The 27,596-nt window shown below is 46.7% G+C and overlaps 1 protein-coding gene across 1 annotated transcript in view; it reads right to left on the bottom strand.

The window, feature by feature from the left end:
- Positions 1–15,402: 15,402 nt before the first annotated feature.
- Positions 15,403–27,596, bottom strand: part of XPNPEP1 (X-prolyl aminopeptidase 1) — a 51,585-nt gene continuing 39,391 nt past the window's right edge. Inside the window, exons 15-21 of the mRNA XM_037063974.1 lie at positions 26,013–26,084; positions 24,187–24,247; positions 22,412–22,481; positions 21,309–21,482; positions 20,585–20,661; positions 19,284–19,382; positions 15,403–15,960 (exon numbers count right to left, since the gene is read on the bottom strand). Of these exons, the coding sequence (XP_036919869.1) occupies positions 15,832–15,960; positions 19,284–19,382; positions 20,585–20,661; positions 21,309–21,482; positions 22,412–22,481; positions 24,187–24,247; positions 26,013–26,084 (682 nt within the window). The 3' untranslated portion in view covers positions 15,403–15,831. The remainder of the gene's footprint in view (positions 15,961–19,283; positions 19,383–20,584; positions 20,662–21,308; positions 21,483–22,411; positions 22,482–24,186; positions 24,248–26,012; positions 26,085–27,596) is intronic.

The following is a 27,596-nucleotide window of genomic DNA, read 5'->3' as shown; positions in this document are numbered from 1 at the left end:
AGGTAAGAACGTACAAGTAGGGCTGCTGGATCGCATGTTAAGTGTAGACTTAAATTATTAACAAACTGGCCAATGGTCCCTAAAGCGATTGCACTATTTTACATTTCCATTAGCAACTTGTGAGAGTTCCAGCTGTTCCATAGCTCCACTGGCATATGGTCTTGCCAGCCCACATTGTATTTATTTTGGTCTATTTGGAGTGGTATCTGCATGCAGTTTTATTTGCATTTTCCTAGTGACTGATAATGTTAAACATCTTTTTATAAGCTTATTGGCCATTCATATACCTTTTTTTGTGTGAAGTTCCTGCTCAAATATTTGCCAATTACTATTAGGTATTATCTTATTATTTTTGTAAGTAAAAAAACTCTACAACTTTTCAAATGTAATCAATATATTTTCTCCTCATCTATTGCTTGCATTTTTATTTTTAATAAGTAGAAGTTTTAAATGTTCGTTATGAGACTATGTAAAATAATATGTAAGGGATAGGAGGGGGTTGTCCAGGCCATGGACACGGAATAACCCAGAAACTGCTGCATAAGAAAAGAAGGAAGCAGAACAGAGTGAAGCAGACCCGAGTCCTGAGAGTAGCAGCCTAGGTTCCTGAAGGCTTCCAGATCCTGGTTCAAGCCCTCATGAGGCCTGGCTATGTGAACTGTCCCTGGGCTTCAGGAGCAACCTTTGTGTCCTTCGGGCACCTGCATAAGCTAATTCGAATGCTGCCTGCTGCTTTTAGGAGATGGGCTAATACAAGTATTCACCTGCCCTGCTTGCAATAGGAATTTAGAGAAAGAAGAGGTCTATGCAGCCTGGAGCAGCCAGAGGAAACTGTCCAGAAGAGAGACCTTGAAGTGGACCTTAAGAAATGAGAAATATTTGGAGAGGAAGACAGAGGAAAAAAAGAAAATGTTATAGATGGTGAGAGGAGCGTGGCCAAAGCCAAAGAGATGGGATGTTCAGGGAAAGACCGCAGGACCAACCTGAGCAACAAGGCACGCTTATGTTAGGAGGCCATGACAGGTGGAGCAGGAACATCAGAAATGCTTATTTTGAGGACGGTCATGACAATTGCTTCTTGGAAGGCTATCCTAGAAAGGCAAGGAATGCTACACAACAGCCTTAACTTTCCATTAACTCATCTGCAAATTACTGTGACAAAGTGAGGCGGTCAGTTGAGGACAAAGGCACCTAAATGTGGGATCAGCCAGACTGGGACTCAAACCTACCTCCATCATTTATAAGTAAGACTGAGCAATATACGCAGACACCCCAAGCTTCAGTCTATTCTAGTGTAAACTAGAGGTCATTATACCCACAGCAGAGGTAGTATAAAGGCTAAATGAAACTATATGTAAAGTGCCTTCTACAGTCACTCAAAGACACTAAAATGTGTGCCATTACCCCCACACGTATTGTAAATCAGCATCACTGTTAATTAGGCTTGTAACACAGCACTGATTGGTAATAATGATGGTAATAGCATTGCTGATTTTTTCTGATTACTGAGCATACTCTGAGTCAGAAGCACACTGTTGGATGGTTTTTCTGCGTCACCTCATTCTGTACTCACGCCAACCCTGAGAGGGAGACAATCCAGTGAAAGTCTGCCCCTGTTAAACTGTTCCAGTGAGTTTATGATCAAATGATTATCAGATTTGAATAAGAACTTCTCTGTTGTGGAGTTGGACACAGCCATAAAAACAAATGTTCTCCCTCAAACCTAAGCCCATCAGGATTCAGAAAATTGGGTTTATTCTCATGCAAAGTGGTGTGGGAAAGCGGTTCAGGGTTCAAAGACCATTGATTGCTGGTAAGTTGAAAAATGGGAGAAGAAAGCAACAGGGCTAGTCAAAGAGTAATATGGAAAGGAGACTTTGATCCTGAATGCACATTTGCTTTATTATATTTTACATATTTTTAATTGTTGTATTAGGTCTTTTCTGTGACCCTCAGACAAGTCACCTGGCCTCTCTAGACTTACATTTCTTCCCTCGTAACAGATAATGTTTTGTCATATATAATAAAAGGAACTGACCTTAGATCAATGATTCTAGTTCCTGGCCACACATTAGAATCACCTGAGGAGAGTTTTATAGAAATAGGGTGTCCAGGCTTCTGATGAAGCCAATTCAACCAGAATCTCTGGAGTGCGGGCCTCTAACATGGATTTTTTTCCTCAATTCTCCCACGTGACTATAATGTGCAGCCAATTTTGAAACCCAGCAAGCTACATGATTTTTAAGAGCTCTTTCAGGTTTACTACTCAAAGTACCAGATATTGCGACAACAAGATGAAGAAAAGGTAAATAAATACCCCGTTGTTTAAACTGAAACAGGTCAGTGAACACGGCATGCTGCACACAGAGGAATGTCTGCCTTCTGATCTGCGGGAACGATTTGACTGGCTAAGTCCAACGTGGAAAAAGACATGAGTCTGAATAAAGATGATGGGATTGGTAACAGACATAAGAATCCCATGAGATTTCCTGAACTTAGTCATCAATAAATATTTGTGAAGCACTTACTATACACGAGTAAATCCCTGTTGGACTCTATAGTGGAAACACAGGTAAGTTGGATGTGGGTGATTAGGCATGAACATAACAAAAACACTATCAATGAAGACATGAATCACTTCTCTGTGGACACAAGGAAATGCTTCATGGAGGAGCTGGTGTTTGAATTAAACCTTGAAGAATGGGTGAAGTCATATACACATGAACTCAGGCTGGAGGTGGAAAGCACATTTAAGGCAGGAAGAAGAGGGCAAGTAAAGCTTTGCACTTCACACTCAGCAAAACTCAACCCTTTGCTTCTCTACCCATACTCTTCTACATCTACATTCTTTTAATCACACGTCTGCCCATCCTCTTTTCACCTGGACAAGTCCTGTCACTCTTTAAGAGTCAGCTGAGAGTAACTTCCTCTATGACACCATCACTGAGACACCACATCTGTCCCCCGACACTTCGCTAGGCTCCATCATGACATTCACGCATAATAACCCCAGTCATGCTGTGAACTCTTCAAGGCGGAGGATGTCCTGTATACTCATTCATGGTCTTGTTTCCTACACCTTTCACATGCCCTGGCTCCTAATGGGTTCTACAAAGCATATTTTTAACTGAAACAAGAAAATTAAGCAAGCTTCTTAAAGAATAAATCAAATTATATCATTCTTTAACTGAAAATGTTCCAATGTTTGTTTATAGTATAATCCAGACTCCTATATTTGGAGTGATTTGGCCCCTATGTATTTTTATAACCTTAAACCATCGTATTTTTCTTACCCTTTTTCACTATGTGCATGAAACAAGCCTTAAATTGGTCCACAAGCAAATTAACTGCCTGCCAAAACAAAACTACTTCTGACTTCCAGCCAAGATGGAGGCATAGACAGATGCATTTTGCCTCCTTGTACAACAAAAGAAATACAACAAGTTTAAAATCCTTGTGCCAAAAGAAGTACGACAAATGTAAAATCAAGAAATAACCAGCCCTGCCAGAAAATTGAGCTGCATTGAAGCCCAGCAACCAAGGAGTTAAAGAAGAAACATTTATCTGGATTGGTAGGAGGCGCAGACACAGGCAGCCAGGGCAGAGAGGACTCACAAGGCGGCAGCTAGAGGACCCGGCAGGCGAGGTGGCAGCTAACAGAGCAGGCAGTCCCACGTGCGTGTGCAGATAAACTTGGAAGAATGACTGGGGAGCAAAACAAATTGTCCACCCAGGGTTCCAGCCCAGGGAACTAAAGCCTCAAAACCTCTGACTGAAAACACCTGTGGGGCTTGCAGCAGGAGAAACTCCCAGCCTCACAGCAGAGTTCGTTGGAGAGACCCACAGGTCTCTAGAATGTTCACAACACCATCTACCCTGGAATCAGCACCAGAAGGGCCCAATTTGCTTGTGGATAACAGAGGAAGTGACTGAAAGTGGCTGAGAGCTGAGCAAGCAGCACTGTTCCCTCTCAGACCCCTCCCCCACATACAGTGCCACACTGCATGACGTGCTTGCCTTGCCCTGGTGAATACCTAAGGCTCCACCTTTTACTATGTAATAGGCATGCCAAGACTCCCCCCCAAAAAATGGCCCAAATGAAAGAATAGATCAAAGCTCCAGAAAAAAATACAACTAAGTGATAAAGAGATAGACAACCCGTCAGATGCACAGTTCAAAACACTGGTAATCAGGATGCTCCCAGAACTGGTTTAGTCACAAAATAGAGGGAAAAAAGTGAAAACTATGAAAATTGAAATAAAGAAAAAGGAAACCAACAGTGAAGGGAAGGAAACCAGGACTCAAATCAACGGTTTGGAGCAGAAGGAAGAAATAAACATTCAATCAGAACAATGAAGATATAAGAATTCAGAAAAAATGAGGGGAGGCTCAGGAACCTTCAAGACAACTTCAGACATTCCAACATCTGAATCATATATGGGCCAGAAGAGGAAGAGCAAGAAATGGGAAACTTATTTGAAAACATGGTGAAGGCGAACTTCCCTAATCTGGCAAAGGAAATAGACTTCCAGGAAGTCCAGGAAGCTCAGAGAGTCCCAAAAAAGTTGAATCCAAAGAAGCACACACAGAGGCACATCATAATTATATTACCCAAGATTAAAGATAAGGAGAGAATCTTAAAAGCAGCAAGACAAAAGGACACAGTTATCCACAAAGGAGTTCCCATAAGACTATCAGCTGATTTCTCAAAAGAAAACTGGCAGGCAAGAAGGGGCGGGAAAGAAGTATTCCACATCAGGAAAGGCAAGGATCTACATCCAAAATGCCTCTATCATAGCAAAGCTATCATTTAGAATGGGAAGGCAGATAAAGTCCTTCCCAGATAAGACCAAGTTAAAGGAGTTCATCATCACCAAGCCCTTATTATATGAAATGTTAAAGGGTCTTAAAAGAAGATCAAAAATACAAACAGCAAAATGACAACAAACTCACAACTATCAACAACCAAACATTAAAAAAAAAAAAAAAAACCCTAAGGAAATAACCAGAACAGGAACAGATTCACAGAAATAGAGATCACATGGAGGGTTATCAGCAGGGAGGGAGAGGGAGCTGAAGGGGGGAAAGTACAGGGAATAAGAAGCATAAATGGTAGGTACAAAATAGGGGGAGCTTAAGAATAGTATGGGAAATGGAGAAGCCAAAGAACTTATATGTATGACCCATGGACACGAACTAAGGTTGGGGAATGATGGTTGGATGTGGGGTAAAGGGCGGAGGGGAATAAAGGGGAGGAAAAAATTGGACAACTATAATAGCATAATCAATCAAATATATTTTTAATAAATTTGAAAAACTTAACACTTCTATCAAGAAAAGATGATGAAATACAGGTAATCACACCACGGCATCCAGCATACGATCAAAACTTTCAGGTTATGTGGGAAAGTGGGACCCATATCCAAGAGAGAAATCAGTCAATAGAAACAGATACAAAAATGAACAGGGTAATGGAATTATCAGAAAGGGGTTTCAAACGGCCTTTAGAGGAGATAAAATATACTTTTCAAAAAAGTCTCATTTACTTTTAAAGATGCTGGGAAGGACGGGAAAGGGACAAAGAACACGTGGCCTTAATTGGCGTGCAAGATGGTAAACGGTAACCCAATTAAAGGTAAATAGGTTAAACCCTCCAATGAAGGACAGAGGTTGTTTGACTGGATAAAAGTAAGAATAGAAAATAACCACCTGGGAAATGGCAAATGTCCAGTGTGACCTCTTCACCAGGATCAGTAAGTGAAGTAACAGGAGAGAAGACCGGGAAGTGTGACTGAAGCCAAATTCTGTTGGTTCGTAGATGTCAAACCCTGTGCTTACTACAGGCACTTGTGCTCTCTGTGTGCAAATACATAGTCCACACTGAGGGGATGGCCATCTGGAAGAACAGGTCTAAAGCTGTCTTACTTTTCAGAATATTTTATTTAATAAGAAAGTGACTCTTTAGCCCATCTCCTGGTTTTCATTTTCCTTGAGAGGAAGCGGGGTGGCCACGGTCATCCCTCCCAGCTGCCCAAGCCAACAGTGCATAAACAAGCCAGGAGACAAAAAGAACGACCTGTAAGCTACGTACTGTGATCTTTCCTGTAAAAATGAAACTGCATTTGGAAACTGAAGAAAGCAGTTAAGTCTAATCTCCCCTTGTCATTAAATCAATAAAAATAAATTAAATGCCACATTACTCAGAAGTGTGGTCCTTAGACGATCTTGTCTTTTATTTTATTATTGTCCTTATTATTATTGTAATTTCATTTTTCAGCGGCCACCGAGCATGAAGAAGGTTCCCGGAGTCAAAGGCAGAGCAAGATATAGGAAAGATATTGCTTTTGCCCGAGTTTCATGAAGCTGATATCAATCTTTTATTTCATAAACAGCAGGCTGGTTATTACTTCAGACGCAGGCCTTGGTGCATTCAATGTGGCACTGGTGGGGATACAAATAAGAGATTTCCCAGCGATACTAAGCAGGGAGGCCCGGGGAAGGGCTCATTTCCCTCCCACACCAGGGGAAAAAAAACTCAGGAAAGGTCACAAAGCGGCCAGACTTTGGAGGCAAATTTGAGCTCAGCTGACTCAATGAACGATTCAGGGGCCCAGTTTCTGCTGTTGGTTTTTTTCTCCCAGTAAGAGGAGAGAGGACACAGATTTGATTGAACCTCGGGAGAGAGTCTGATGTGGTTGAGATTGAAGAGCCCAGACCTCAGAATCAGAAATTGGGAGTTTATCCCAAATCCAGCCCACTTTTGCGGGCCTCCGTTAGATCTGCACAGCAATTAATCTCCAAAAGTTCTTTCTGGCCTGAAATGTGAAGGACCCACATGAAGCAATCATTAATATTTGAAAAATACTTTCTAAAACACCAGTTTTCTTGAGGCTAATGACAAGCTTGAAAGGAAGGAAGGGGACAGTTGAGGAAGCCGAGATTTGATTAAGCTGAAAAACACACAACCAGCTCATCAATTGCTACCTCTGGTCTAGGTTGCGTGGCTTCCGGCTTCTGGTCGTGTATCCTTTACTCCTCGCTGCCTTTCACCAAGGAGAATAACCCTACTCAGCAGGGAACGTTCACACAAAGTGGAGAAATGCCGCTTTGGGGTTCTTCGGGAAGGATTGGGATCTGGGACTGAACGATAAAAATGGACTGGAGTGGTCTGTCTGGTCAGGATTGAGAACGGAGTTTGCCCTCTGTCTGGGTATATACTCAGATGAGTTGAAAACAGGTCCTGAAACAAATCATTGTACATGCATATCACTAGTGTTGGGAGAATGAATGAGTCTTTATGTTACCGGCCACCTGGATTTCTTCACGGACAATTGTTTAAAGGCAAAATCCTGAACTGCCCAAGTCCCCAAACATCTACCCTTCTCTTGCCTTTCCAGTCGAATCCTCACCACTCCTCCTGGGGCACCGCGCTGTCCAATTCTTCCACGGCACCTGCGAATTTCCCCGCCACTGTGTCATTGCTTGGTCAGTATCCACCACTCCTTGGTCGATAATTGTATCCTCTTCCTTCACGGAAACACATCTCCAGTTCTAAAAAGCATTCTCTCATTCTTCGAGCTGGAAGTGCTCCTCCCTCCTTCTCCTCTAAACACTTTCCTCTTTCTTCTCTGTCTACCTTACTTTTCTCTGACATTGTAACTATTCCTGAACTTGCCCTTCAGTGGTACATTCCTTTAAGAGGAATATGGACAGACACAGAACATGGGTTTATGGATTCAGACCACTCTTATCCTGATCTCCTAGGGTGCCAGGGGCCAGTCATTTTTACCTCAAATTTGATATTAAACAGCTCAATACAGAGTAAGTGCACAAAATGTTTGTGGAATGTTATTTATTCATTTGATTTCAAGACCACTGCAATATTGAAACTCTTTTTTGATCTTTAGCCCCTGGTTTATTTAAAAACTGGCTTTTGGAGTAGTAACATTTCATGCCAAAGCAAACTTGTGAAATAGCCAAGGACGCCCATAAGCATTTTTACGGGAATTTTCTCCTAGAAAAAAACGGGGAGGCACTGAAGACCAAGACTCAGGATCTCTTCCCCATTGCTCAGTTCTGCCATCACCAGGAGAACCTTCACCTATGAGACAGGATTTTCTTTGCGACAGATTTTTAAATCCCCCAGGTGGAAACATGCTAAACTGAAAGAAAACATCTTCATTCTTTTGCTTTTGACCCTATTCAATTGGCTACTAATGCACATACCTAATCATGGCACATATTTAAAGTCATAAAATATTTACAGTGCAATGCCTAAGGCAGGTGATGTATAGTTTATTCATTCCACAGCTAAGTAAGTTCTGAATATAGAGACTCAACTGGATGCTCTCAAGTTTTTGTGTCAGTGCAAAAAAACTTTCCTTAAAAAAAAAGTTTATCTCAAGGATTTGATTTTCATTCTGAAAGATGGTGTTCTCTAGATATGATGATGTAACTAAATCGAAGCTATAGCTCTTTCCTACAGCCATCGATGTACATTCCGCCTTGTGACCGAATCATATCTGAGCAGGTGACACTCTTTCTGCCATTCCTAACATGTTAGAGCTACCACATAAAAGGCTACATCTAAGTCCGTATTTGCTAAATGAAATAAAAAACCTCCGTTGAATTTCCCAGAGTTCTGAACCACTCCTCACTACCGTTTGGGTGCCTCACAGGAGGTGCTGGCTACATCAGTGAGTTTGTAATCCTGGGCAACCACAAGTACCTGGAGGTAGACAGCACTCAAAGTGCGACTTGCCAAGAACCTTTCTTTGTCAGAGACTGTGAAACTGTTTGATTAACTTCTCCATTTTATTCACTGGCCTCTTTAAATCATGTTGCCACTGCAACTTGCCTCTCTCCAGTGATTCCACCACCATCAATCAACCTTTGGGATCTTTTTTTTTTCTTTTCTTTTCTTGCTTTGTACAATAGTCGCTAGAATTAGTTCATGGGTGCTCCATAAATATTTGTTGAGCAAACAGAAGATTCCTTGTGAACCTTTGTTACCACATGTGAGGTAGTGCTCAGTGCCAGAGATGACATTGTGAGAACAAATGTGGCCTCTTACGCCGTGGACTTCATGGCCTGGTGGGAAAAACAGACCATCTGCCAATCGTGACCAAATAAATGCTGTGTCACAGATGCAACACATGCTGTATAAAGACAGCATGACGCCTTCTGGTGAGATCAAGAAAGTGCCTCACTCTGAACTGGTGGATTGTACAGTATGTGAATTATATCTCAATAAAGGTGCAATTAAAAAAAAAGTATCTCAGGTTGGGTTGGAAGACACAGGCCTGCAGGCCGAGCTAACTCTCAGGGACAGTGCAGGGGCTTCCTCACTCGGTCCTCCCAACCTGTAACAGGCAGATGCCTCCACAAACCTCACTTCACAGAGTCAGACACGGGCTTAGAGAGGTTGTGTTCTCGCCCGAGGACTCACAGCCGGTGCCTGGCGCCGTCTGCTCTACAACCGTGCTCCTCCTCACTGCAGCCTTTCACACGCTCCTTCCACAATGGAAAAGTGAAGTAAAACTTTCCTTAAAAAAACACAAACTTCCCCCTCGATTTAATACAATTATGATAAGAAGCAACCAAGATGGCTTTCCATAAGTGAATTGAACACAAATGGATGTATTTAGTCAAGGGAATATTATTCAGTGATAAAGAGAAACAAGCTATCAAACCACAAAAAGACATAGATAAATCTTAAATACATATTGTTAGGTTCGAGAAGACAGTCTGAAAAGTCTACATGCTGTTTGATTCCGATTATATGCCATTGTAGAAAAGCCAAAAGTATAGAGACAGTAAAAAGATGCATTTCCCAGGAGCTTGGGGGAGAGGAGGGAGGTCTGAATAAGTAAAGCACAAGGTAATTTTTAAGTGGGGACACTATTCTATGTGACACTATGACTGTGGATACATGACACTATGAATTTATCAAAACCCACTGAAATTTACAGCACAGAAAGCAAACCTTAATGTATGCAAATCGGAAAAAATCATTTAGGGAGTGAGGGGAATCCCAGGGTAGGAGGAAGAATGTGACAAAGAAGTTCACTGTATTAAAGTGGATGAAGCAACCGCACTGAAGGGAGTGGGAGGAAAGGGTGCTGACTTGAGTAACTTGGGGGTGGGTGGAGTGTGGAGAGCCGAAGCACACGCAACTGCACGTAAGGGTAGCACTGGGCCCATGTGAGGCTTCATGGGCTATTAGGACTGGACTGTAGCCACATGGCCATGTTCCTCCTTCTTCTGACTTGAAGTTTTACTCTGAAAATTTCTGATGGCAATAGCCCACTTTTTCTACTGTAACTTACTGGATCATTTGTCTGAATACTAGAGGATTTTTTTATTTTTCTTTAAAGTATAATAATTCTATCATAATCTGTTCTATTGGCCATTCGAGGTCTAGTTATTTAGTTTTAAAGTGTTCCATTTCCGTGTGTAGTTTCAAACTTTTAGGTATTCAAACATCAGAAATGTTTTTTCCAGAAATTATACTTTTCGATGTTTGTTCTATTTCCTTGCTTTGTTTTCTTCTTTGGGGAAACCTATTTATTATACAAGGTCTGTCCAGAACTCCAGCCATTGTTAATATAATGAAAATGGTTTGTGCGACATCAACGTAACCTGGCAGCAAAGGAGAGTGGACTAGAATGTGCACATGTGGACAATGAAAACTTCACTGTCCTAATCAGTGGGGTCAGTAGATGCTGTTGAGTGAGCATGTGTACTGTGTGGCCATCACGTTCAGAACAACTTAGCCAGTAGAGCAACAAATCTGCATCACAGTTCGCCTTAAGCTTGAACATTCCTCCCCAGAAACTATTGGGATGATTCAGAAGGCCACAGCTATGGGCAACTGGTGATTGGCAGCTTCATCACAACAATGCACCCACACATGCATCATGTCTTATGCAGAGATTTTTGGTGAAATCAAATCATCCAGGTGACTCAGCTCCTCAGCCCAGGTTTGACTTCTGGCTTTTCCCAAAACTAAAATCACCTTTCAGAGGGAAGAGATTTCAGACCATTGATGAAATTCAGGAAAATATAACAGGGCAGCTGGTGATGATTGGGAGAACTGTGTGAGGTCCCAAGGTGCCTTCTTTAAAGGGGACTGAGACATCATTGTCCTAAGTACAATGTTCCTTGTATCTTCTTCAAATAAAGTATTTTTCATGTTATATTGACTTTTTGCCCATCTTTTACATTTGTCATTTTCTCTTCAATCCTTTTCATTCATTTTACTCTGAATTTTTAAGGATTTCCTGTTAATCACCTTGTACTTAAGACACTGTCATGTTTGTCTATGTGTTCCTTTTAAAATGTTTTTTCTAATTCCTTCTGGGGTTCTCACTAAATTCTCCAGCTGTTCTAATTGCTTTATGTTTTTCATGCATATAGTATCTTTAAATCTGTAAATGTTTTTTCAAATATCATCATTTCCATCTGTTTTATGGACAAGGCTTTCTGATGTGGTTTCACTGAACGTCATTCTGCACCTTTTCAAGTTTGCATAGCATTTTACCTCAGTCTGTTTTCTGTTCTTTTTGATGTGAAATTAATCTTTCTGAAGTTCTGGGAGAGTTCATGAATAGTTTTTATTTAGGGCTCTTAGACCCTTTTCCCCCCACTCCTGTGGTTGATTCATGACCTTCTTGACACCATGCTTGCCTTCCTGACTTTTTCCCTGACGGAACTTCTTCCTTTGTCTCTCCTGCACCCCCCTGGCTCCAGTTTGGGCTGCATTTCCAGCAGCTTCTCATCAGTGCAGGACTCTGCGCTGGTAGGTAGTTCACGAACCCTCACACTCACCGGCTGGAGTGTGCAAACAGCTCCCAGTTTCCTTGCTCTTGTCCAAGTGGCACAGAGAACAGCACGTGGGATCACGTGGTTCTCCCACGCCCATCAGACCCTCCCCCACTCCCACCCCAGTCACTTCCTTCAGCTTCCTCTGGAGTGGACCCTGAGAGCAAGCTCCTTGGTCTTCAGCTGCTCATGTTAGGGGTTTGTGGGGATACTTACCACCTGCATTGGGTGTAGTCTCATCATTTGCTCTCCCTGTTTGTGTTCCCATGGAGTGATCTTCAGAAATTCAAACACTGATAGAACTGCCACCACTTAGCCAGAATCTGCATTTTTGCTTTTGCATTTTTTTAAATATTTTTTAAATGTTATTGTAATTGTTGTTCATGTACAGTTTTCTGTCTTTTACTCCCATCCCAGCTCACCTCCCCAGCCCACCTCACCTCCCTCCCATTTCCACCCCACCTTTGTTTTTGTCCATGTGTCCATTATACTTGTTCCTGCAAATCCTTCCCCCTTTCCCCTGAAATTCCCTCCCCTCTCCCCTCTGATCACTGTCAGCCTGTTCTCTATTTCAGTGTCTTTGGCTATATATTTGCTTGTTTGTTTGTTTTGTTGTTTAGCTTCCTGTTAAAGGTGAGATCATATGGTATTGTCTTTCACCGCCTGGCTTATTTCGCTTAGCATCATACTCTCCAGTTCCACCCATGCTGTCGCAAAGGGTAGGAGCTCCTTCTTCCTTTCTGCAGCATAGAATTCCATTGTGTAAATGTACCATAGTTTTTTGATCCACCCATTTACTGATGGGCACCTAGGTTGCTTCCAACACTTGGCCATTGTAAATTCTTACTCTCTGTACAACTTTCAGCAATTACCAACCACAGCATGGACTTTGAAATTGTAAGGCACCCCCCTCCCCGGCCCCCATGCCTTGCTCCAGGCCTCCTGTTATTGCATGTTGTGTCATGCCAGTGCTGGGGTAAACCCCCCGCTGCAGAGATACCAAGGGCAGGACCTCCCTTACGGTGTGAGTGCCACCTGGGCTCCTTTCGCCACTGCCAGCTCCCACCTGATGAGAATGCCTGACCGCTCTCAGTGCCAGGCAGCTGGATGCCAGGGTGGGCCCCCTCTGAGGACAGGCCACACAGATGGATTTTTTTTCTCACCAAAGGGTGAACAGCTTCTGGAAGTCAGGTCTTGCATGCTGACAGCAGACACTTTCTTTGAGTCCTCAGTGTCTTGACCATAAAACTTCTCAAGGGTATGAAGTGAGCAAGACAAAGAAATAAGATCGGCTTCCCTGGAATTAGTCTATAAATTTAGCATAATGTTCGTTTTTTCACCCAACCTCTTTTTAAATCATTTACTTAAAAGTAAAGAAGAGTGAGTCTTTCAGTCCACATTTTTCTCTCCCCTTCCCTCTGAGCTCCTGCGCAGCACAGGTTTAGCCTTGTCCTCAATCTTTCTGGGCCACCTCCCCAGTTTATGTCTCTTGGACTTAAATGCCAAGACAGGCAGGTCGAGGCAGAGAGCTCTAGGAAACTTTGCCTCTTGGGCTTGAGCCAATTAAATCAACTTTGCTCCAAGGCTGCCTCGGGAAGTGACAGGCTTAACGGCCCGATGAACCAACAGTGGAGGTGCCATGGCAGTTGAGTTACATTCTGTTTAAATTCCAAAATCAACTACAATTCACAACCCCTATTTTCTGAGGGAGGGGAATCTTCTGGGTATCAGAGACAACAGAGTCCTAAAGGGGAGGCCTCCTGACTTTTAAAGAAATGACAGATGAATACATGATGAATACATCCTATCATTTGAGGAGAAACTTCTAAGTCAGACCCAATGGAACATATTATAATTACAAGGAAGTGGGAACCAAAGGCATTCAAGAACCGATCTTCGGTGTGTCAAAATATATCCTGTTGTGTGAGGCCACGTGACGAATGCAACCTGAGAACCGGCCATGCTGTCTCACTTCTTCCCACAGAGCAAGTTGGCATCGACGGTCCCCGAGAGAAACGCACAGGGGAGGGGTGGTGAACGTTGGGAAGATGGTCTTTCAGCACAGTGTCATTCGAGGCTCGCCCTACCTGTGAAATTTTGTTTGCTGCCACCCTGGTTCCGAATGGTAAATACAGATTAGTTCCTTTCATTTCCTGCTCGGCTAGCCAGAGAAAGGAAGACATTGCCAACCACGCTTTGGGGAATGGCAAAATTATGCTTCTATTTATTCATCTTCCAAAGCCATCCAAATCATTTCCTTAAAAAATGAAAAGTCGCCCTGGCTGGCGTAGCTCAGTGGATTGAGCGCGGGCCTGCGAACTAGATGATCGCGGTTCGATTCCCAGTCAGGGCACATGCCTGGGTTGCAGGCTGGTTCCTTGCAGGCTAACTACCAGCAGGGGGCGCACGAAAGGCAACCATACAATGATGTTTCTCTCCCTCTCTCCTTCCCCTCTAAAGATAAATAAATAAATAAAATCTTTAAAAAAAAAATGAAAAGTCACCCAAATCAAAGAGATGGTTTAAGATTTAAGACTAGCTTTTTTAAAAACATAGCCATAGAGTACAACAGTCTACGGTCATTAAAAATGGTTAGATCTACACGTACCAATGTGGAAGAGTAACCTGGCCACATTGCCAAGTTAGTAAAGCAAATTGGATATATACAGAATGACCCCATTTTTGTACCAGGGATATAGGTGTGTATGTCTGAATTCCTTCATATGTACACACATACTCATTCTATAGGTAACTGAACACTGAATACAAAGAATCAGCAAAAATACATAGCATATATTAAATATATATACTCATATATTTATAAATTTAATATATAGCATCTGCATTAAATATCTATATAATAAATAATAGTGGTTTATGGGTACGTCCCGGGCTGGGTCCTAAAGAAGCACACCCTAGAACAAGGATGTGCGTGTGAATAATTGACTGGGGGACGGCCTAGGAAACAATGGTGGGAGGAAGGACAGTGAGATACAGAAAAAGAGGAAGAAATTAAAGGGTATGTTATTAAATGAGTTACCATGGCTTCCCACGGTAACGGACCACTAGGGCTCCGTCCCATGGGGAAACCTCAGGAGACAGCGTCGACCACGCCTCAGACGTCCCAGCCAAGGGGTGAGCAGACACTCTCCCGTCCCCAGCCATGATGGCTTGAAGTCTGCCATCAGCTGGGCTGGCCCCCCCGTGTGCAAAGCCCACGGTCCACAAGTGGTAAGACCATGAGAGCCGTGTTGCTACGGGGGAGACGTCTGCCACGTCTGCCACGGGGTGGGTTGTGGCAGACTCACTTTCGACATTGTAACTTTTTCACTGTTTTTCGCATATCAACGATATTTTAAAATCAGGGGGGAAACTGATCATAAAAATACCAAAATATTTGGTTTTCTAAAGAAAAAGAGGCTTACCACTAAGCCAGACAATCTACAGAGAGGCCAGAAAGCTCTCCTCAAACGGGCCTCCCGCCCAGAAAACGTCTGCCCTGGAGGCCACCAGCCCTGGAAACAGGCACCCCCTACAGGCAGGGAGGTCAGTGCCGTGAGGAAGGAGACAGCCAAGACAAAGCACCTTTGGACATTTTATTCACTGGTCATAAACGCCATCTCGTGAGCAGCAAGGCGACCACGATAATGTACTAGCACCTGGAACCCGACAGCCACGGGGCACTCACAGTCTCACCACCGCCAGCCAGGAACCCACGCACTGCGGCTGCACAGGCGGCTCCACGACAAGAGTGCTCAGCCTCGTGGGGACCCGGCCTCCGGTGCAGCATGTTTATTCTTGGCTCGTTCTCAACAATTTTTAAAAAAATCATAGAAGATCAAGTGTTTGCAAGAAAATATCAAAGAGAATAAGAAGATTTTCAGTTCTTCTTAGAGTCTCAAAGTAAAAAGGGGAGGTAGGAAAGGAGGACAGGAAGGGGGAGATGTCAGGGGTCTGCCAGGCTTCTCCTCTCCCCGGAGCACTTTACAGAAACAGACACCGGGGGTGTTAGTGCCGTCTGGAGATGGGCTGCGTCTCTCTGATGAGCCACTCGAGAGCTTCCTGGCGACCCTGCCTCTGCAGCTCCTTCCCGATCACGTCCCTGCAGGTCTGGTGGTAGTTGTTGAGCCAGTCACACTACGAGAGGGAGAAAGACAAACAGACGCAGCGTGTTCACCACCACACCTCTACCAAGGGCTGTGCGGGCAGACAGGGAGGGCCCCACACGCCGAGAGCACCCGATGAGTCAAACTCCTTCACCTGCTCATGGATGAGGGGCTTCCTTGTGTTCTATTTTCCTGGACACAGGTGGGATGAGGTCACGTTGCTTACGGTTGAAATGCTCCAGAAATAGTCTACTGTATGGGGACTAGGGAACCATAAATACCCAATGGCAGCCATGGCCTCAGGCTTCCCTGAGAGCAGTGTAACTTATGACAAGGTGTTCCGCTGACAGGCCATTAGAAGAGGGACGGGGCAGGGGATCTTGTAGCTCCCACACCCCCACACAGGGGCCTCAGTCCCTTACACCAGAGCTATCTGGGGTGGTGGGGGGAGAGGGCCTGAAAAATAGCCCCTGGACTGCTCTGAAGGCTCCTGCTTAGAGACACACCTGAAGCTGGCCTGCAAACACACCGAGTTCCTATCCTGTTTCCACGGACCCAGCTGAATAAACCAGGATGTGGGTCTTGCGTGTGTGGCCAAGGACCGTGGTACTGCAGGGTGGGGTGGGGAGTAAGCTTGATTGTCAGACCCTCAACTGAATATGGCCACATCAGGAGATCAAAGAGGTAAAAAGGAAGGACATCCCACGGGACATGGTGCCTGAGTGCAGGCGGATCCACTGGATCTGCTGGTTCAAGTCCTACAGCTGGCTGTAAAAGGGTGAGATCAACCCCTGGTGGGGGTGGGGGTTAGGGGATGAGCGCTGGAGTGAAGTCAGTTTCTACCCAGAGCACAACAGCCCACGCCCTTCACGAGGTGGGCCTGACTGAGCACCCAGTTACAGTAAGGCTGGCAAACTGCCCCACCATGGGGGTGGTTGCAATGAGTCAACGCCATTTAGGAAGGTGGTGTTGTTATAAAATCATGGGCTCTGGGGGCCACTGTCCGGACCAGAGACCAAAGCCCAGCTAAGGGGTCAAGACATGAGGGCAGACAAATGGGGTGATGATGCCACCTAGTGTTGGCCCACCTAGGCCTCAAATCCCCACTGATAAAGAGCCTACTAGCCCCTGCTGGCAGTTGGGGGAGGGGACTGTGTCAAAGGAAGCCAAGGGGTCTGCAGCAAGGCCAAGCTGCGCTGCAAGGCACCTGCTGCCCAAAGCAGCTCCACAGTGAAGGCCACAGCATGAGCCAACCAAGGACCACAACAAAAGTCCCAAGGCCCCTTTGAACGGAGAGGAGGAAAAGGGTGAAGGAGGGCAGCCTCAGGGCGCCTGAGCAACCTCCCAAAGGCTGACCGTCTGCAGCTGTGTTCACATCCAACCAAAGTCCTCTGCTGCCATCTGGTGACAATGGGTGCGAGTGCGGACCCAACCCCAAACTCCCAAAAGTGACAGCCAAGACAGACAGTTTGGGAGACAGTGAAGGGCCATGACCAGGTGTTTTAACAGCCCAGTGAACAGAATCTTATTGTGGGGCGTTACAGTACTCTGCGTGATGCGCTAAATACTGTTGTCTATGGTCATCTTTGGAAAACGCTTATGACCCCAGGGTAAGAAGGTATCTGTCCTGTAAAAACTAAATGGACAAAGAGTAGTTCAGTGTCGGGGTGTTCAAGGTACAGTGATGAGCACCGGATGAGACACAGACGTCTGGTGGCCCTGTGTCCAGCGTCAAAGGGCAGATTGTGAGTCATGAGTTAACAACTCTCCCCTTCAAGGAAAAGTGGCCTCCCTGAACATCTCTCACACACAGCTTCCCTGGAAGAACTGGGGTACCATGTGGGAGAAGCACCTCCAGATTAATACACTGTACCTGGGCCGCAAGGACTGCCCGGCCGAGAGAACTACTCGGCAGGAAGCCAGCACCTTGGGCTTCCAACGGAACACCAAGACGCACTCCTGGAGAGTCCCTAGCTGAGACCCTGGAGGCTGTGCCCAAGGGCCATTACATGATTCTGTTCCCGATGGGGCAGAGGCGTCTAAGCAGGGTGGCTCCTGTGCCCGCTGTGTTCTCGCCCCTCTCGCCTAAGGCATCCCCCACGGGGCTGGAGAAAGGCCGCTAGACCACTGCAGGGGCGCGTCCAGCGGAAGAGTCACCTGACCCCGTGCTGCTGACAGGCAAAGGTTCCTGTTCTGCGTCCTCAGGGCCTGTGTCAGTCCTGAGAGTGGCAATGTGTGGCTGAACCAAGGACACTGATGGTCACACAGAGGTACCCAAGCATAGAGAGAAGCTCAGCGGAAAGTGGGTGACCTTCCTCTGTCACCCATCTGTGAGCCAAGTATGGCAGAAGAGGCTTCCAGCTGGGAACCCATGCCGCAGCCCTGTAGGAGGGGGCTCCTTGGGCCTCAGAGGGACTCAGTGCCACTCGCCGGGCCTAAGCAGGCCGCCCAATGATATGTTCCAGCCTCAAGAGGCACTCAAAGGCCCCTGGGATGAGGCCCGTGGTTGCCTCCAGTAACAAAAACTTCTTATTTCTCGAGTAATCACCATGCTTGTCTTTGGCTCCCACCAGTCACGTGCTTTTTGATAGCACTTCTGACCACCTGTCTTGCTCTGGAATGTGTGTCATGGCTTCTGTCTCCCTGGCCTGGGAACTGTTTTGTCTGTCCAGTGCTGACTGCTCCTGTCCCTTTTCTGACCCTTGTCTCTGCTCTGACCTTGATCACCTGCCCCATCCCTCAAGCCTTCTCCAGGGTCCTGGGCCTGCCACCTCCCTGGCCTCTTGAGCTTGGGGAGCCACCCTGGGATGGGAAGGGTTCAAGACCTGTGACCCTGTGAGCTTGTAAGCCAACCCAGGTGAGCACGATTGTGCTCCTGCTTTGTGAAGGGTATCACAGCCCAGAGTGACCAGAATAGTAGGCACCACCGCTCTCTGCATGAAAACCAGGCATATGGCAACAGACTTGCTTCTCATTTCCTTCCTGTTTCACACAAGAAAACAACCTGCTATGTGCAACAGCCAACAGACCCCACCCTGCCTGGTTTTTGCAGGGAAGATACGTGGTCCCTGTGTGCCGAGCCCTCCTCCGAGAAGCTAAGGCTCCTGCCCTCCGGGAAAGCAAGGGCACACGCTTCCACCCACAAAACCCTGCAGCCCCACCATGGTTGGGGCGAGCAGGACCATCTCTACCTGGAGGCCCAAGGGATATAGGAAAAGTACCTGTAGTGTTCAGGAGACCTAGATCAGCGGACTCAGCTGGCCTAGACCTCTGGCTTACACAGTTGCAGTGGACAACACAAGGTAGCTCTCCTCCCCGCCCCCACTGCCGCCCTTGCCCGAGACTCCCTGTTACCTCTTTGTCTGTAAGAGACTCCACATCTATCATTTTGGTCTGTATGGGAACCAAAGTTAGAGGTTCAAAGGTCAGGCTTCCCCGGTTACTGAAGTTATACTGTGAGAGAAGAAAGAAAACAGAAGTTCTGACTCCTCTTCACCACCATGCACCACCACGAGGTCAGTCCCACTGGACACGGTCAGTCCCACTGGACATAGCCAGCCCTCGGAGCCAGGGGTAACTGGCTCTCCAGGGCCAACTAGCTGGTCAGTGCTGTGACAGGCACAGGAGGCGCAACGAACATGGCTCAGGCCGCTCTCCAGGAGTTGCTCTGAGTTGCAGGCAAAGCCTGTGCCACCAGGAAAAGCCACACCAAGGGAGCTGAGGGTCTCCCAACAGCAGGGCCATGAGACCCCTGTCCACGGTGATGGTGAGGAAGCAGGGGCAGGGTATGGGGGTGTCTGAGCTCATGGGTTTCTCTGGTTTGGGTTCTCAAGACTCTGCTTGGGTATAATACCCAAAATCACTTTTTAAACAGTCACATAAGTGGCCAGCTCCGACCCAGCCTCACCAGGTGACAGATAAAAGGTGTGATGTCACACTGAGCGATATGCATCAGCCTGGGCATGCAACAGCACACTGGGGCTGCTCCCGGCAGGGTCTTGGAGGGGGAGGTGAGAGGCCACTTTGGAGAGCGGTGACTTCACCATGGAAGCAGAGAGCAGACCCTTGCCATCAACCTCACTGGGGGTGTAGAACGCCATCTCCCCCCACCTGTCCCACTTCCACAGTCACTGACAGAGGAGGAGCAGACACATCGTTTAGGGAAAGCTCTGCACCAAAAGCCCTGTGACCGCCTGGTGGTACTGATGGGGGAGAAGGTGAAATGCCTGTCTTCCAAAGGGCGGCACGCTGGTCCCACTGCCTGCTCGTGGGCCTAACGCATGTGCTCCTCAGCTTCACCTGAGAAAAACCACCTGGGGCACTTGTTAAAAATACAGTTTCCAGGCCTGGAAACTGATTCAGGGTCTGGCAGGGGCCTTTGAACAGGCACCCCAAGCAGAGGAGACTTTGTGACAAGATATAGCCTCTAATAAACTCAGAGCCCAAATCGTGTCGAGTACATATTCCATTTCTGGGTCCCAGCTCACTACGGATTTTCCTTCTGACTTTGCAGAGGAGAGTCAGTCCCAGGGAAGTCCCTGATATCAGGGAAAGGAGACGCCATTTTGGCCCAGGAACGGCACAGTCTTGGCTCCATACGTAAAAGTCCTTACCTCCCCCCAGTAAGGAATAAGGAGAATACATCAGCGACTCACCTTGGTCTTCACAGGAACCACCAGGACCACATTCTCAATGCGAATTCCAAAAGCCCCATCTTCGTAGTACCCCGGCTCTGAAACAAACCAAACCCCGGGTGAGAAGCGGACCACGATGAAGGGCACACACAGAGCAGCTCTCCCTCCTGGGATGACAGCCCGCCCCACAGAGGGGACAGAAACAGGGGCCCAGATGCCCCTTCTCCCAAGCGGCCACTTGAGATACAGGAAGAAAGAATGCGAGGTTCCTGAAAACTACGGCAGGGTAGTGAGGACAGTGACAGGGGACCCGCCAAGTAACTCATGACGCATATCCGACAGACATGACGAGGCAGGCATTCAAATACATTCATGAGACCTTGGTAATGATATGGGGAAAAGCAATGTATTAAGAAAGCAGAATATAGATGGTATGTCCAATATAATCTCAATTTAAAAAGATATATACATATACAAAAGACCAAAAGCTAGCATATCAAAATATTAAGTCATGTTTCCCTTGGGTGATCAGATTACAAATAACCATTTTTCTTTATACTGCTCCAATGTCTCACTTTTTCTATGATGAATACCTATCACTTTCATGGTCATAAAAGGCTCTTTAATTCAAGGTGACAAGGGGAAATTATTTCCAATTTACTTTAAAATAACTGAAGTATAAGACACGACACAGAGCTTTCAAAGAGACTGAGGATCCACGCACACACTGCGGGAGGGCACCCACCATCAGTGACAACCATGCCCGCCTCCAGGGGTTCGTCAGAGAAGGTTTTGTAACTGATGCCACAAGGACCCTCGTGGACATTCAGAAAGGACCCAACCCCGTGTCCTGTTCCGTGCAGGTAATCCAAGCCAGAATCCCATAATGCTGAGCGGGCAAAGGAGTCGAGAAGGTGGCCTGAAAGACAAATTAAGAACCATTTGCTGATATTTGTACAGTCCTTTTCAACTTGCTAAGCACTTTAGAGATTAGACTTATTACGTCTAGCTCCGAAGGTGGAACAGAAACTGGGGGTAAAAGTTACTAGAGGGTTCAGATTGCAGCCCAGCACAAGACGAAACTTGCCAACACTCAGAGCTCCTGAGTGGGGCAGCTCCGTGGACAGGCAGCTCAGTCTGGCACTGGAGGGCCATCTGTCCAGGATGCTGGTGAGGGAATGGTCACCTGCAGATGGTAAGGGCTGCATGGGATAACATGGACATCCTTTCCCAGCCCCAGGACCCTGAGGTTTCAGAATTACAAAGATGAGGTTCCAAGCAGAATGCAAGCAAGCAGGCGGGCACAGCAGGTGAGGAAGGCAACACCCAGAGAGACGAGTGTAGGCCCAACCTAAGCAGACTGATTCAAGGCCCAGGTCTTGTCGACTCCCCATTCAATGCCCCACCATCAGTCCATAAGCAAGGCAGTATATATCTAAAGTCAGGTGCCCGGTAAAATAAATCCCAACAAGGACCCTGAAAGGAGGCACTGGCCCAGGGCTGAAGGAGGCTACACCAGCATCCACCAGGACCCTGAGGCTCTCATGCCCCACTGCCCTCTCCTGGGAGGCACCAACCTGTGTCATCTAAAACTGTCGGGGGGCAGGAGTGGCGCACACAGCTGACGCAAGGCCAAACCGTAAGCCCAGCTCCCTGGGAGGCCCTCTGAGCTCAGTCTACGGGTCCAGAAGACTCACTCTGTGCAGCATGCCACCCTTGCCCTGGCTGGGCCTGAAGTGGGCTGGGGGCCGACACCCAGAGGGAAGGACATGTTCTTCCACTCCAACTCAGGCATTTCTGATGCCTGAATGAGACAGAGCCTGCCACGTGACAGGAGGAACCACCTACCTTTGGTTCCAGCTGGGAAAACGGCTGCACTCACAGCTATGTGGCCCTTGAGGACATACGTGAAGCATTCCTGCCAATGAAAACCCAGGGGGCATGTTACAGAACGGGCGGGGGCACTCTGATCCTGCAGTTTCCTGGCAGTTCAGAAACCTTGCCTCTGAAGCTGTTTTAGCAGTACCACATGGAAAATCAAAGTAAAAAATGTAAAAATCTGGTGGAAAAAAGGATGGCCTTGGGACCAATTATCCAGAAAACCTCAAAATTAAATTTAGTAAAAGAGAACGGTCAGAGAGATGACCCCACAGGCCTTTCCCTTATAATGAGCCTTCTGATGCAGTCTACTCTACGCAGGCCGCGGAAAGACTGGGAAAAGCAATCATCCGTGCTGAGGACACCAGCTCACATCACTCAGCTGCTCCTGGGCGACGGACGGGCAGGCTGCTGACCACAGCGTGTCCGTCCCACACTCCGTGACCAGGCACTGCTGTCACCTGACAGGTGGAGAAGCGGCATGCCAGGGCACACGGTTCCAAAGGGGCAGCCTCCGACCTCAGAGCCAGGCGATCCTGCCTCTACATCCGTGCTCCCCACCAACACGCCGTACTCAGGGTTATCCCTCGTGCCCAGACAAGAAGGGCGCTGTCTGGGAAGTCAGTGGCTTGCGAGCCCTGGCCAGGTAGGTCAGTTGGTTACAGTGTTGTCACAGTACACCACGGCTGTGGGTTTGATCCCTGGTCAGGGCCAACAATCAACCAATGACTGCATGAATGATTAGAACAACGAAGTAATGTTTCTCTCTCTCTCTCAAAACTAAAAATAAAATAAAATAAAATTTTTTAAAAATAAAATAAAATAATAAAATAAATTAAAATTAAAATACAATAAAATAGAAAGTTGCTGGCTTGCCAGTAAAGTGCAAAGTCAGAACTAAACCCCACACTCCTCAATCCAGTCTGGGGCTCGCCCCACAGCACAAAAATAGTCACACCAAAGGTGTCTGGACCCAAGGTCAAACTCTTACAAGATGCTGGTGCCTACAAAGAAATAAGGCAAGGGACCAAAACAATGAAATCTGTCTACCACATCACATAAAACTCTCCTTCCCTAGACAAACTTCCCGAAGGAGCTCCCTGAGTGGCACTCAGAGACTCAGCTGGCATCCGCTGGGCAGTGACTACGACCCGGGAACTTGCTTGGCCCATGGAACCTTCACAGCCAGCCTTGGAGGTGGGTACTTCCACCCTCATTTTTATGGATGGTCCAAGGGTTTCATTCAAGGTCAGGGAGCCAACAGACAGCAGAGAAGCCCAGTCTCCAGACTCCTGGCACAGCCCTCTCTACCCCAGAGCTGTCTCCTCCTTTCCTTGCTAGCCAGACCAGAAACTGAGCATTGCACAGCCCTGCAGAGGGCTCCTGGAGAGATGAGCCTGTAAACAGAAATGCTGAACTTGAAAAAAATCCGGATACTTTTCATAAAAAGCATGTTATTTCAACATCCCACTCCCATCCCCCAAAAGACTTCCTGATTCAAGAGAGGGCCAAGGCCGTTTAAATTCTAATCTGAGCTGCTTTGACCTGAGCAGACAGAATGCTTTTGAATGTTCTCCAACAATTAATTCAACGAATGTCATAAAGCAGATAAGCCTGACTCCACAGTAATGGACCATTTTACTATCCCACACGTGATTTTTACTGATTTATACCATCTCTTCATAAAAACAATGCTCTTCTTAAGAATGCAGGGAGGGGCTCCCGGGTTTTCTGTCCCATCTGACCTTCTCATACGCCGTCGGGGTCCCAAAATGCATGGTCCGGGTCACATCGGTGGTTCCATCCCTTTCCAAAAGAAAAGGACAAGTTCGTTTTCAGTCAAAATGATATGAGACAGGCAAGGATATGGAGAAATTGGAACCCTTGTATATCGTCGCTGAGCTTGTACATAGTACAGCCACTTTGGAAAACAGTTTCCAGTCCCTTAAAAGGTTAAACACAGAGTCACCCTATGACCCAGCAATTCCACACCTAAGGAAGTAAATACCCGAAAGAACAGAAAACACATGTCCACACAAAACCCTGTACACAGATGTTCACGGCAGCACTGTCCATGTCCAAAAAGTAGAAACAGCCCAGTGCTCACCAATGATGGAAGGACAAACAAAATGGGGTCTAGCCCTACAACGGACTATTACTGAGTCATTAAAGAGAATGAAGCACTGACACATGCCAGGACGTGGACGAGCCCTGAAGACGTTATGCTGATTGACAGAAGCCAGACACAGAAGTCCATGTAATGCCACGTACATGAAATGTCCAGAATATAACATAATATAACATAATGTGATCATACAAGTCCACTCCTATGAAGTGGCCACAAGCGGTAAATTCAGAGACGGAACACACAGCGATGGCTGCCTGGGTAGGGGGAACGGGACCGGTAACAAATGGGGTTTCCTGTGGGGGGAGGGTGATGAGGATGCTCTAAAACTGACCGAGGTGATGGCTGCCCAAGCCTGTGAATACACTAAAACCATGAATTGCACACTTGAAGGAGTGAATTGTAAGGTATGTGCACTGTATCTCAATAAAGTTGTCATACAAAATAAAATGACACGACGTGTGCATGAGAGGGTGGCCCAATGCAGTGGGAGTAGACTCGGTCAGGCCCTGGCGCACACACTCTCGGTCCACGACATGAGGACCGCTTCATGGGAGACACCGCCTCGGGGATTATGGGAAAAGGCAGGAGGACAAGGTCAACAAGAGTCAAATCCCAATTCCTCCCATCAGGACGGCAAGGAGTTTACTGGATCCTAAAAATACCCAAATGCATCTCTTTGACACCCTAATCCACATTCCTGACACAGAAAGGATAACTTCCTGAATTCTGCTAAAGTTTAGAAGTGAGCCAAAGCTTACCCATGACCCAAGGAACGCCTATCCCCAGGCTAGGTTGCAGTCTCCATGGACTTGGCTGAGCTCATTCAATACCTAGGGTCTCCGTCTGCCCGGAACCCAGCAGTAGTGGGGAATGGACCATTAAAAGGCCTTGCTGTGCTTAGTACAGACACCACCTATTCCAGCTCCTTCTCACGGTTCCACATCCAGGCCCAACCAAATCTTGGGTTCTCCTCTGAGAAACTTCTAGAGGAGGACTGTGAAAGCAGCAAGACATGCAGAAGGAAATTCATAAATTCAGAGGCAACCGTCATGTCTCATTCACTCATTCAAAATAAAGCCCTTGCTTCACAAAGGCCCCGGGCCGCTTGCTGCAAATCCAGGGAGACAGCAGGCAGTTTATGGGCTGGGGCGGGAGACTTTCCAATGGTTCTGAAAGCTTGCTTTCAGTTATTTATTTAGTTGTTCATAACCTCCAGCCAAGGACTTCATGTTTCTATCAAACAGTCTTCTGTGGGAAGACAGTCATATCTGGGCTATTTCAACTAGGGGTGAAAAAAAGGACAAGACACAGGAACGGTTTCATCAGCGGCCAGTGCAGAACGAGATTACCAGCTGAGCACTCCCGGCTGGAGCCTGGCTCGTGCCCCTTCTCACCTGCCTCGACCCGACGGAGGTGAGTTCTGCAGCAGCCCCATTCACTTACTTGTATTGAGCACCCGAGTCGATGAGGTACACCTCGTCCAGCGACAAGGTCCTATTCGTCTCAGGGACCGGCCTAGGAAATGTAATTAAACATTGATTATTCCACAAATGCTGTATTTAGAGGAAGGGTACATGTAATACTATTCTTACAACCTATGTAAGTCTGAAGTTATATCAAAATACAAAGTTACCCAATAACTCAATTATTCCAACTAATATTGAACTCCCACTATTTAAAGACCCAGCCAATCTATCTCTCCAACTAAAGAGTTTAGGAAGAATAACATGCTTCTTTATACCTGTCTCCATCTATGTATGAAATAAAATAGGTATTCATGAGATAATTGTAAAAGCTACAAAAATAATAATCAACAGACACAACGAGACCAAGCCAGAGTCTTGTAAACCAGGGAGAGAGCAGCCTGGAGTCACTTGTCTCTGTGTGCGGGGTCCCAGGCCCCGGCCTCAGCCTCTGGGTCCCCCACTCAGTCCTGACCTGATCAGGTGCCTCCCCACTTGCTTCTCAGACTCGCAGACAGGCAGGCGAGTGTCCCAACGTGGGAGTAAAACCACCAGGGACTTTTGCTGGGGAGGGAGCTTCCTTTCATGATGCTCTTACGCCAGAGTCCCTTTTCCAATGAACAGGAGGTATTTTCAAAAAGTGACCTCATTTCCTATGCCTTTCCCACACAGTATCGGTGCACTGGGAAACGCTACAAGGGATGAGAGCAGCCCAAGGCCCTGGCCCACAGCCAGGAGCGGTGCTCCTTCGGTTCCAGGCACCCTGACCCTCATCGCTCAGGCGTCAGCAGCTACTCCAACCAGACGTGGAACCAGATCCAGAACCCTGCTCTCAACAGCCTCCAGTGAAGAAACATCAAACAAGAAGCAAATGTCTCCTCCTTGCTCTGAAATTGTTTTAATGTGTTAATTATCTGGAAATTCTAGGAGAGTGTCCAGCCAGGAAATTCATCACATAACCTAAACACAGACAAAAGCTGAAGGCCTTTTGACATTTTAACATTGGAACAGAAGCATTAATGTGAGACAATGGTGGAGTCACATTTGTGACTATCTTGCACAGGCGGCTTCAGAATGAGCTCCAAGGCTAAAAACCTGAAAAGCACTGATCAAAGTGGGGTGAGAACCTGGGCCGGAGTACAGAACAGTGAGACAGACCAAGTGCTCTCACTGACTGCGCACCAGACGGGGAGCCAAGAGCTCGAAATGCTCAACACCAGGCACAGCCACCCGACTGGGCAAAGCTGAAGCTGGAGCCCCATGGCCAAGGCAGTTCCGTCTCCCACCATCTCCACAGGCAGAGCCAGCAGCGCCCTTCCTGTCTCACAGTGCAGGGGTGCTCAGCTCTGGTCCCTGGGCTCATGCAGATCACCTGGTAAAAATCCCCACAGGCTGGGGAGCCAGGCTTCAAGCCCACAGGGAGGGAAGAGAAGGGGCTGATTACCTCCCTACCTATAACAGGGTATTCCACAATGCAGTGATGTGTTTTTTTAGTATGGAGTTTCTTAGAACTAGCGCATCAAGAAAGCTGATATTATCCGAAACACATACACACACATACACA

Source organism: Sturnira hondurensis, unplaced genomic scaffold, assembly GCF_014824575.4.
Source record: "Sturnira hondurensis isolate 20B ecotype Veracruz unplaced genomic scaffold, ASM1482457v3 Scaffold0014854, whole genome shotgun sequence".
Lineage (NCBI taxonomy): Eukaryota > Metazoa > Chordata > Mammalia > Chiroptera > Phyllostomidae > Sturnira > Sturnira hondurensis.
The sequence above is the reverse complement of the archived record's forward strand: the minus strand, read 5'-3'. Positions and strand labels throughout refer to the sequence as shown.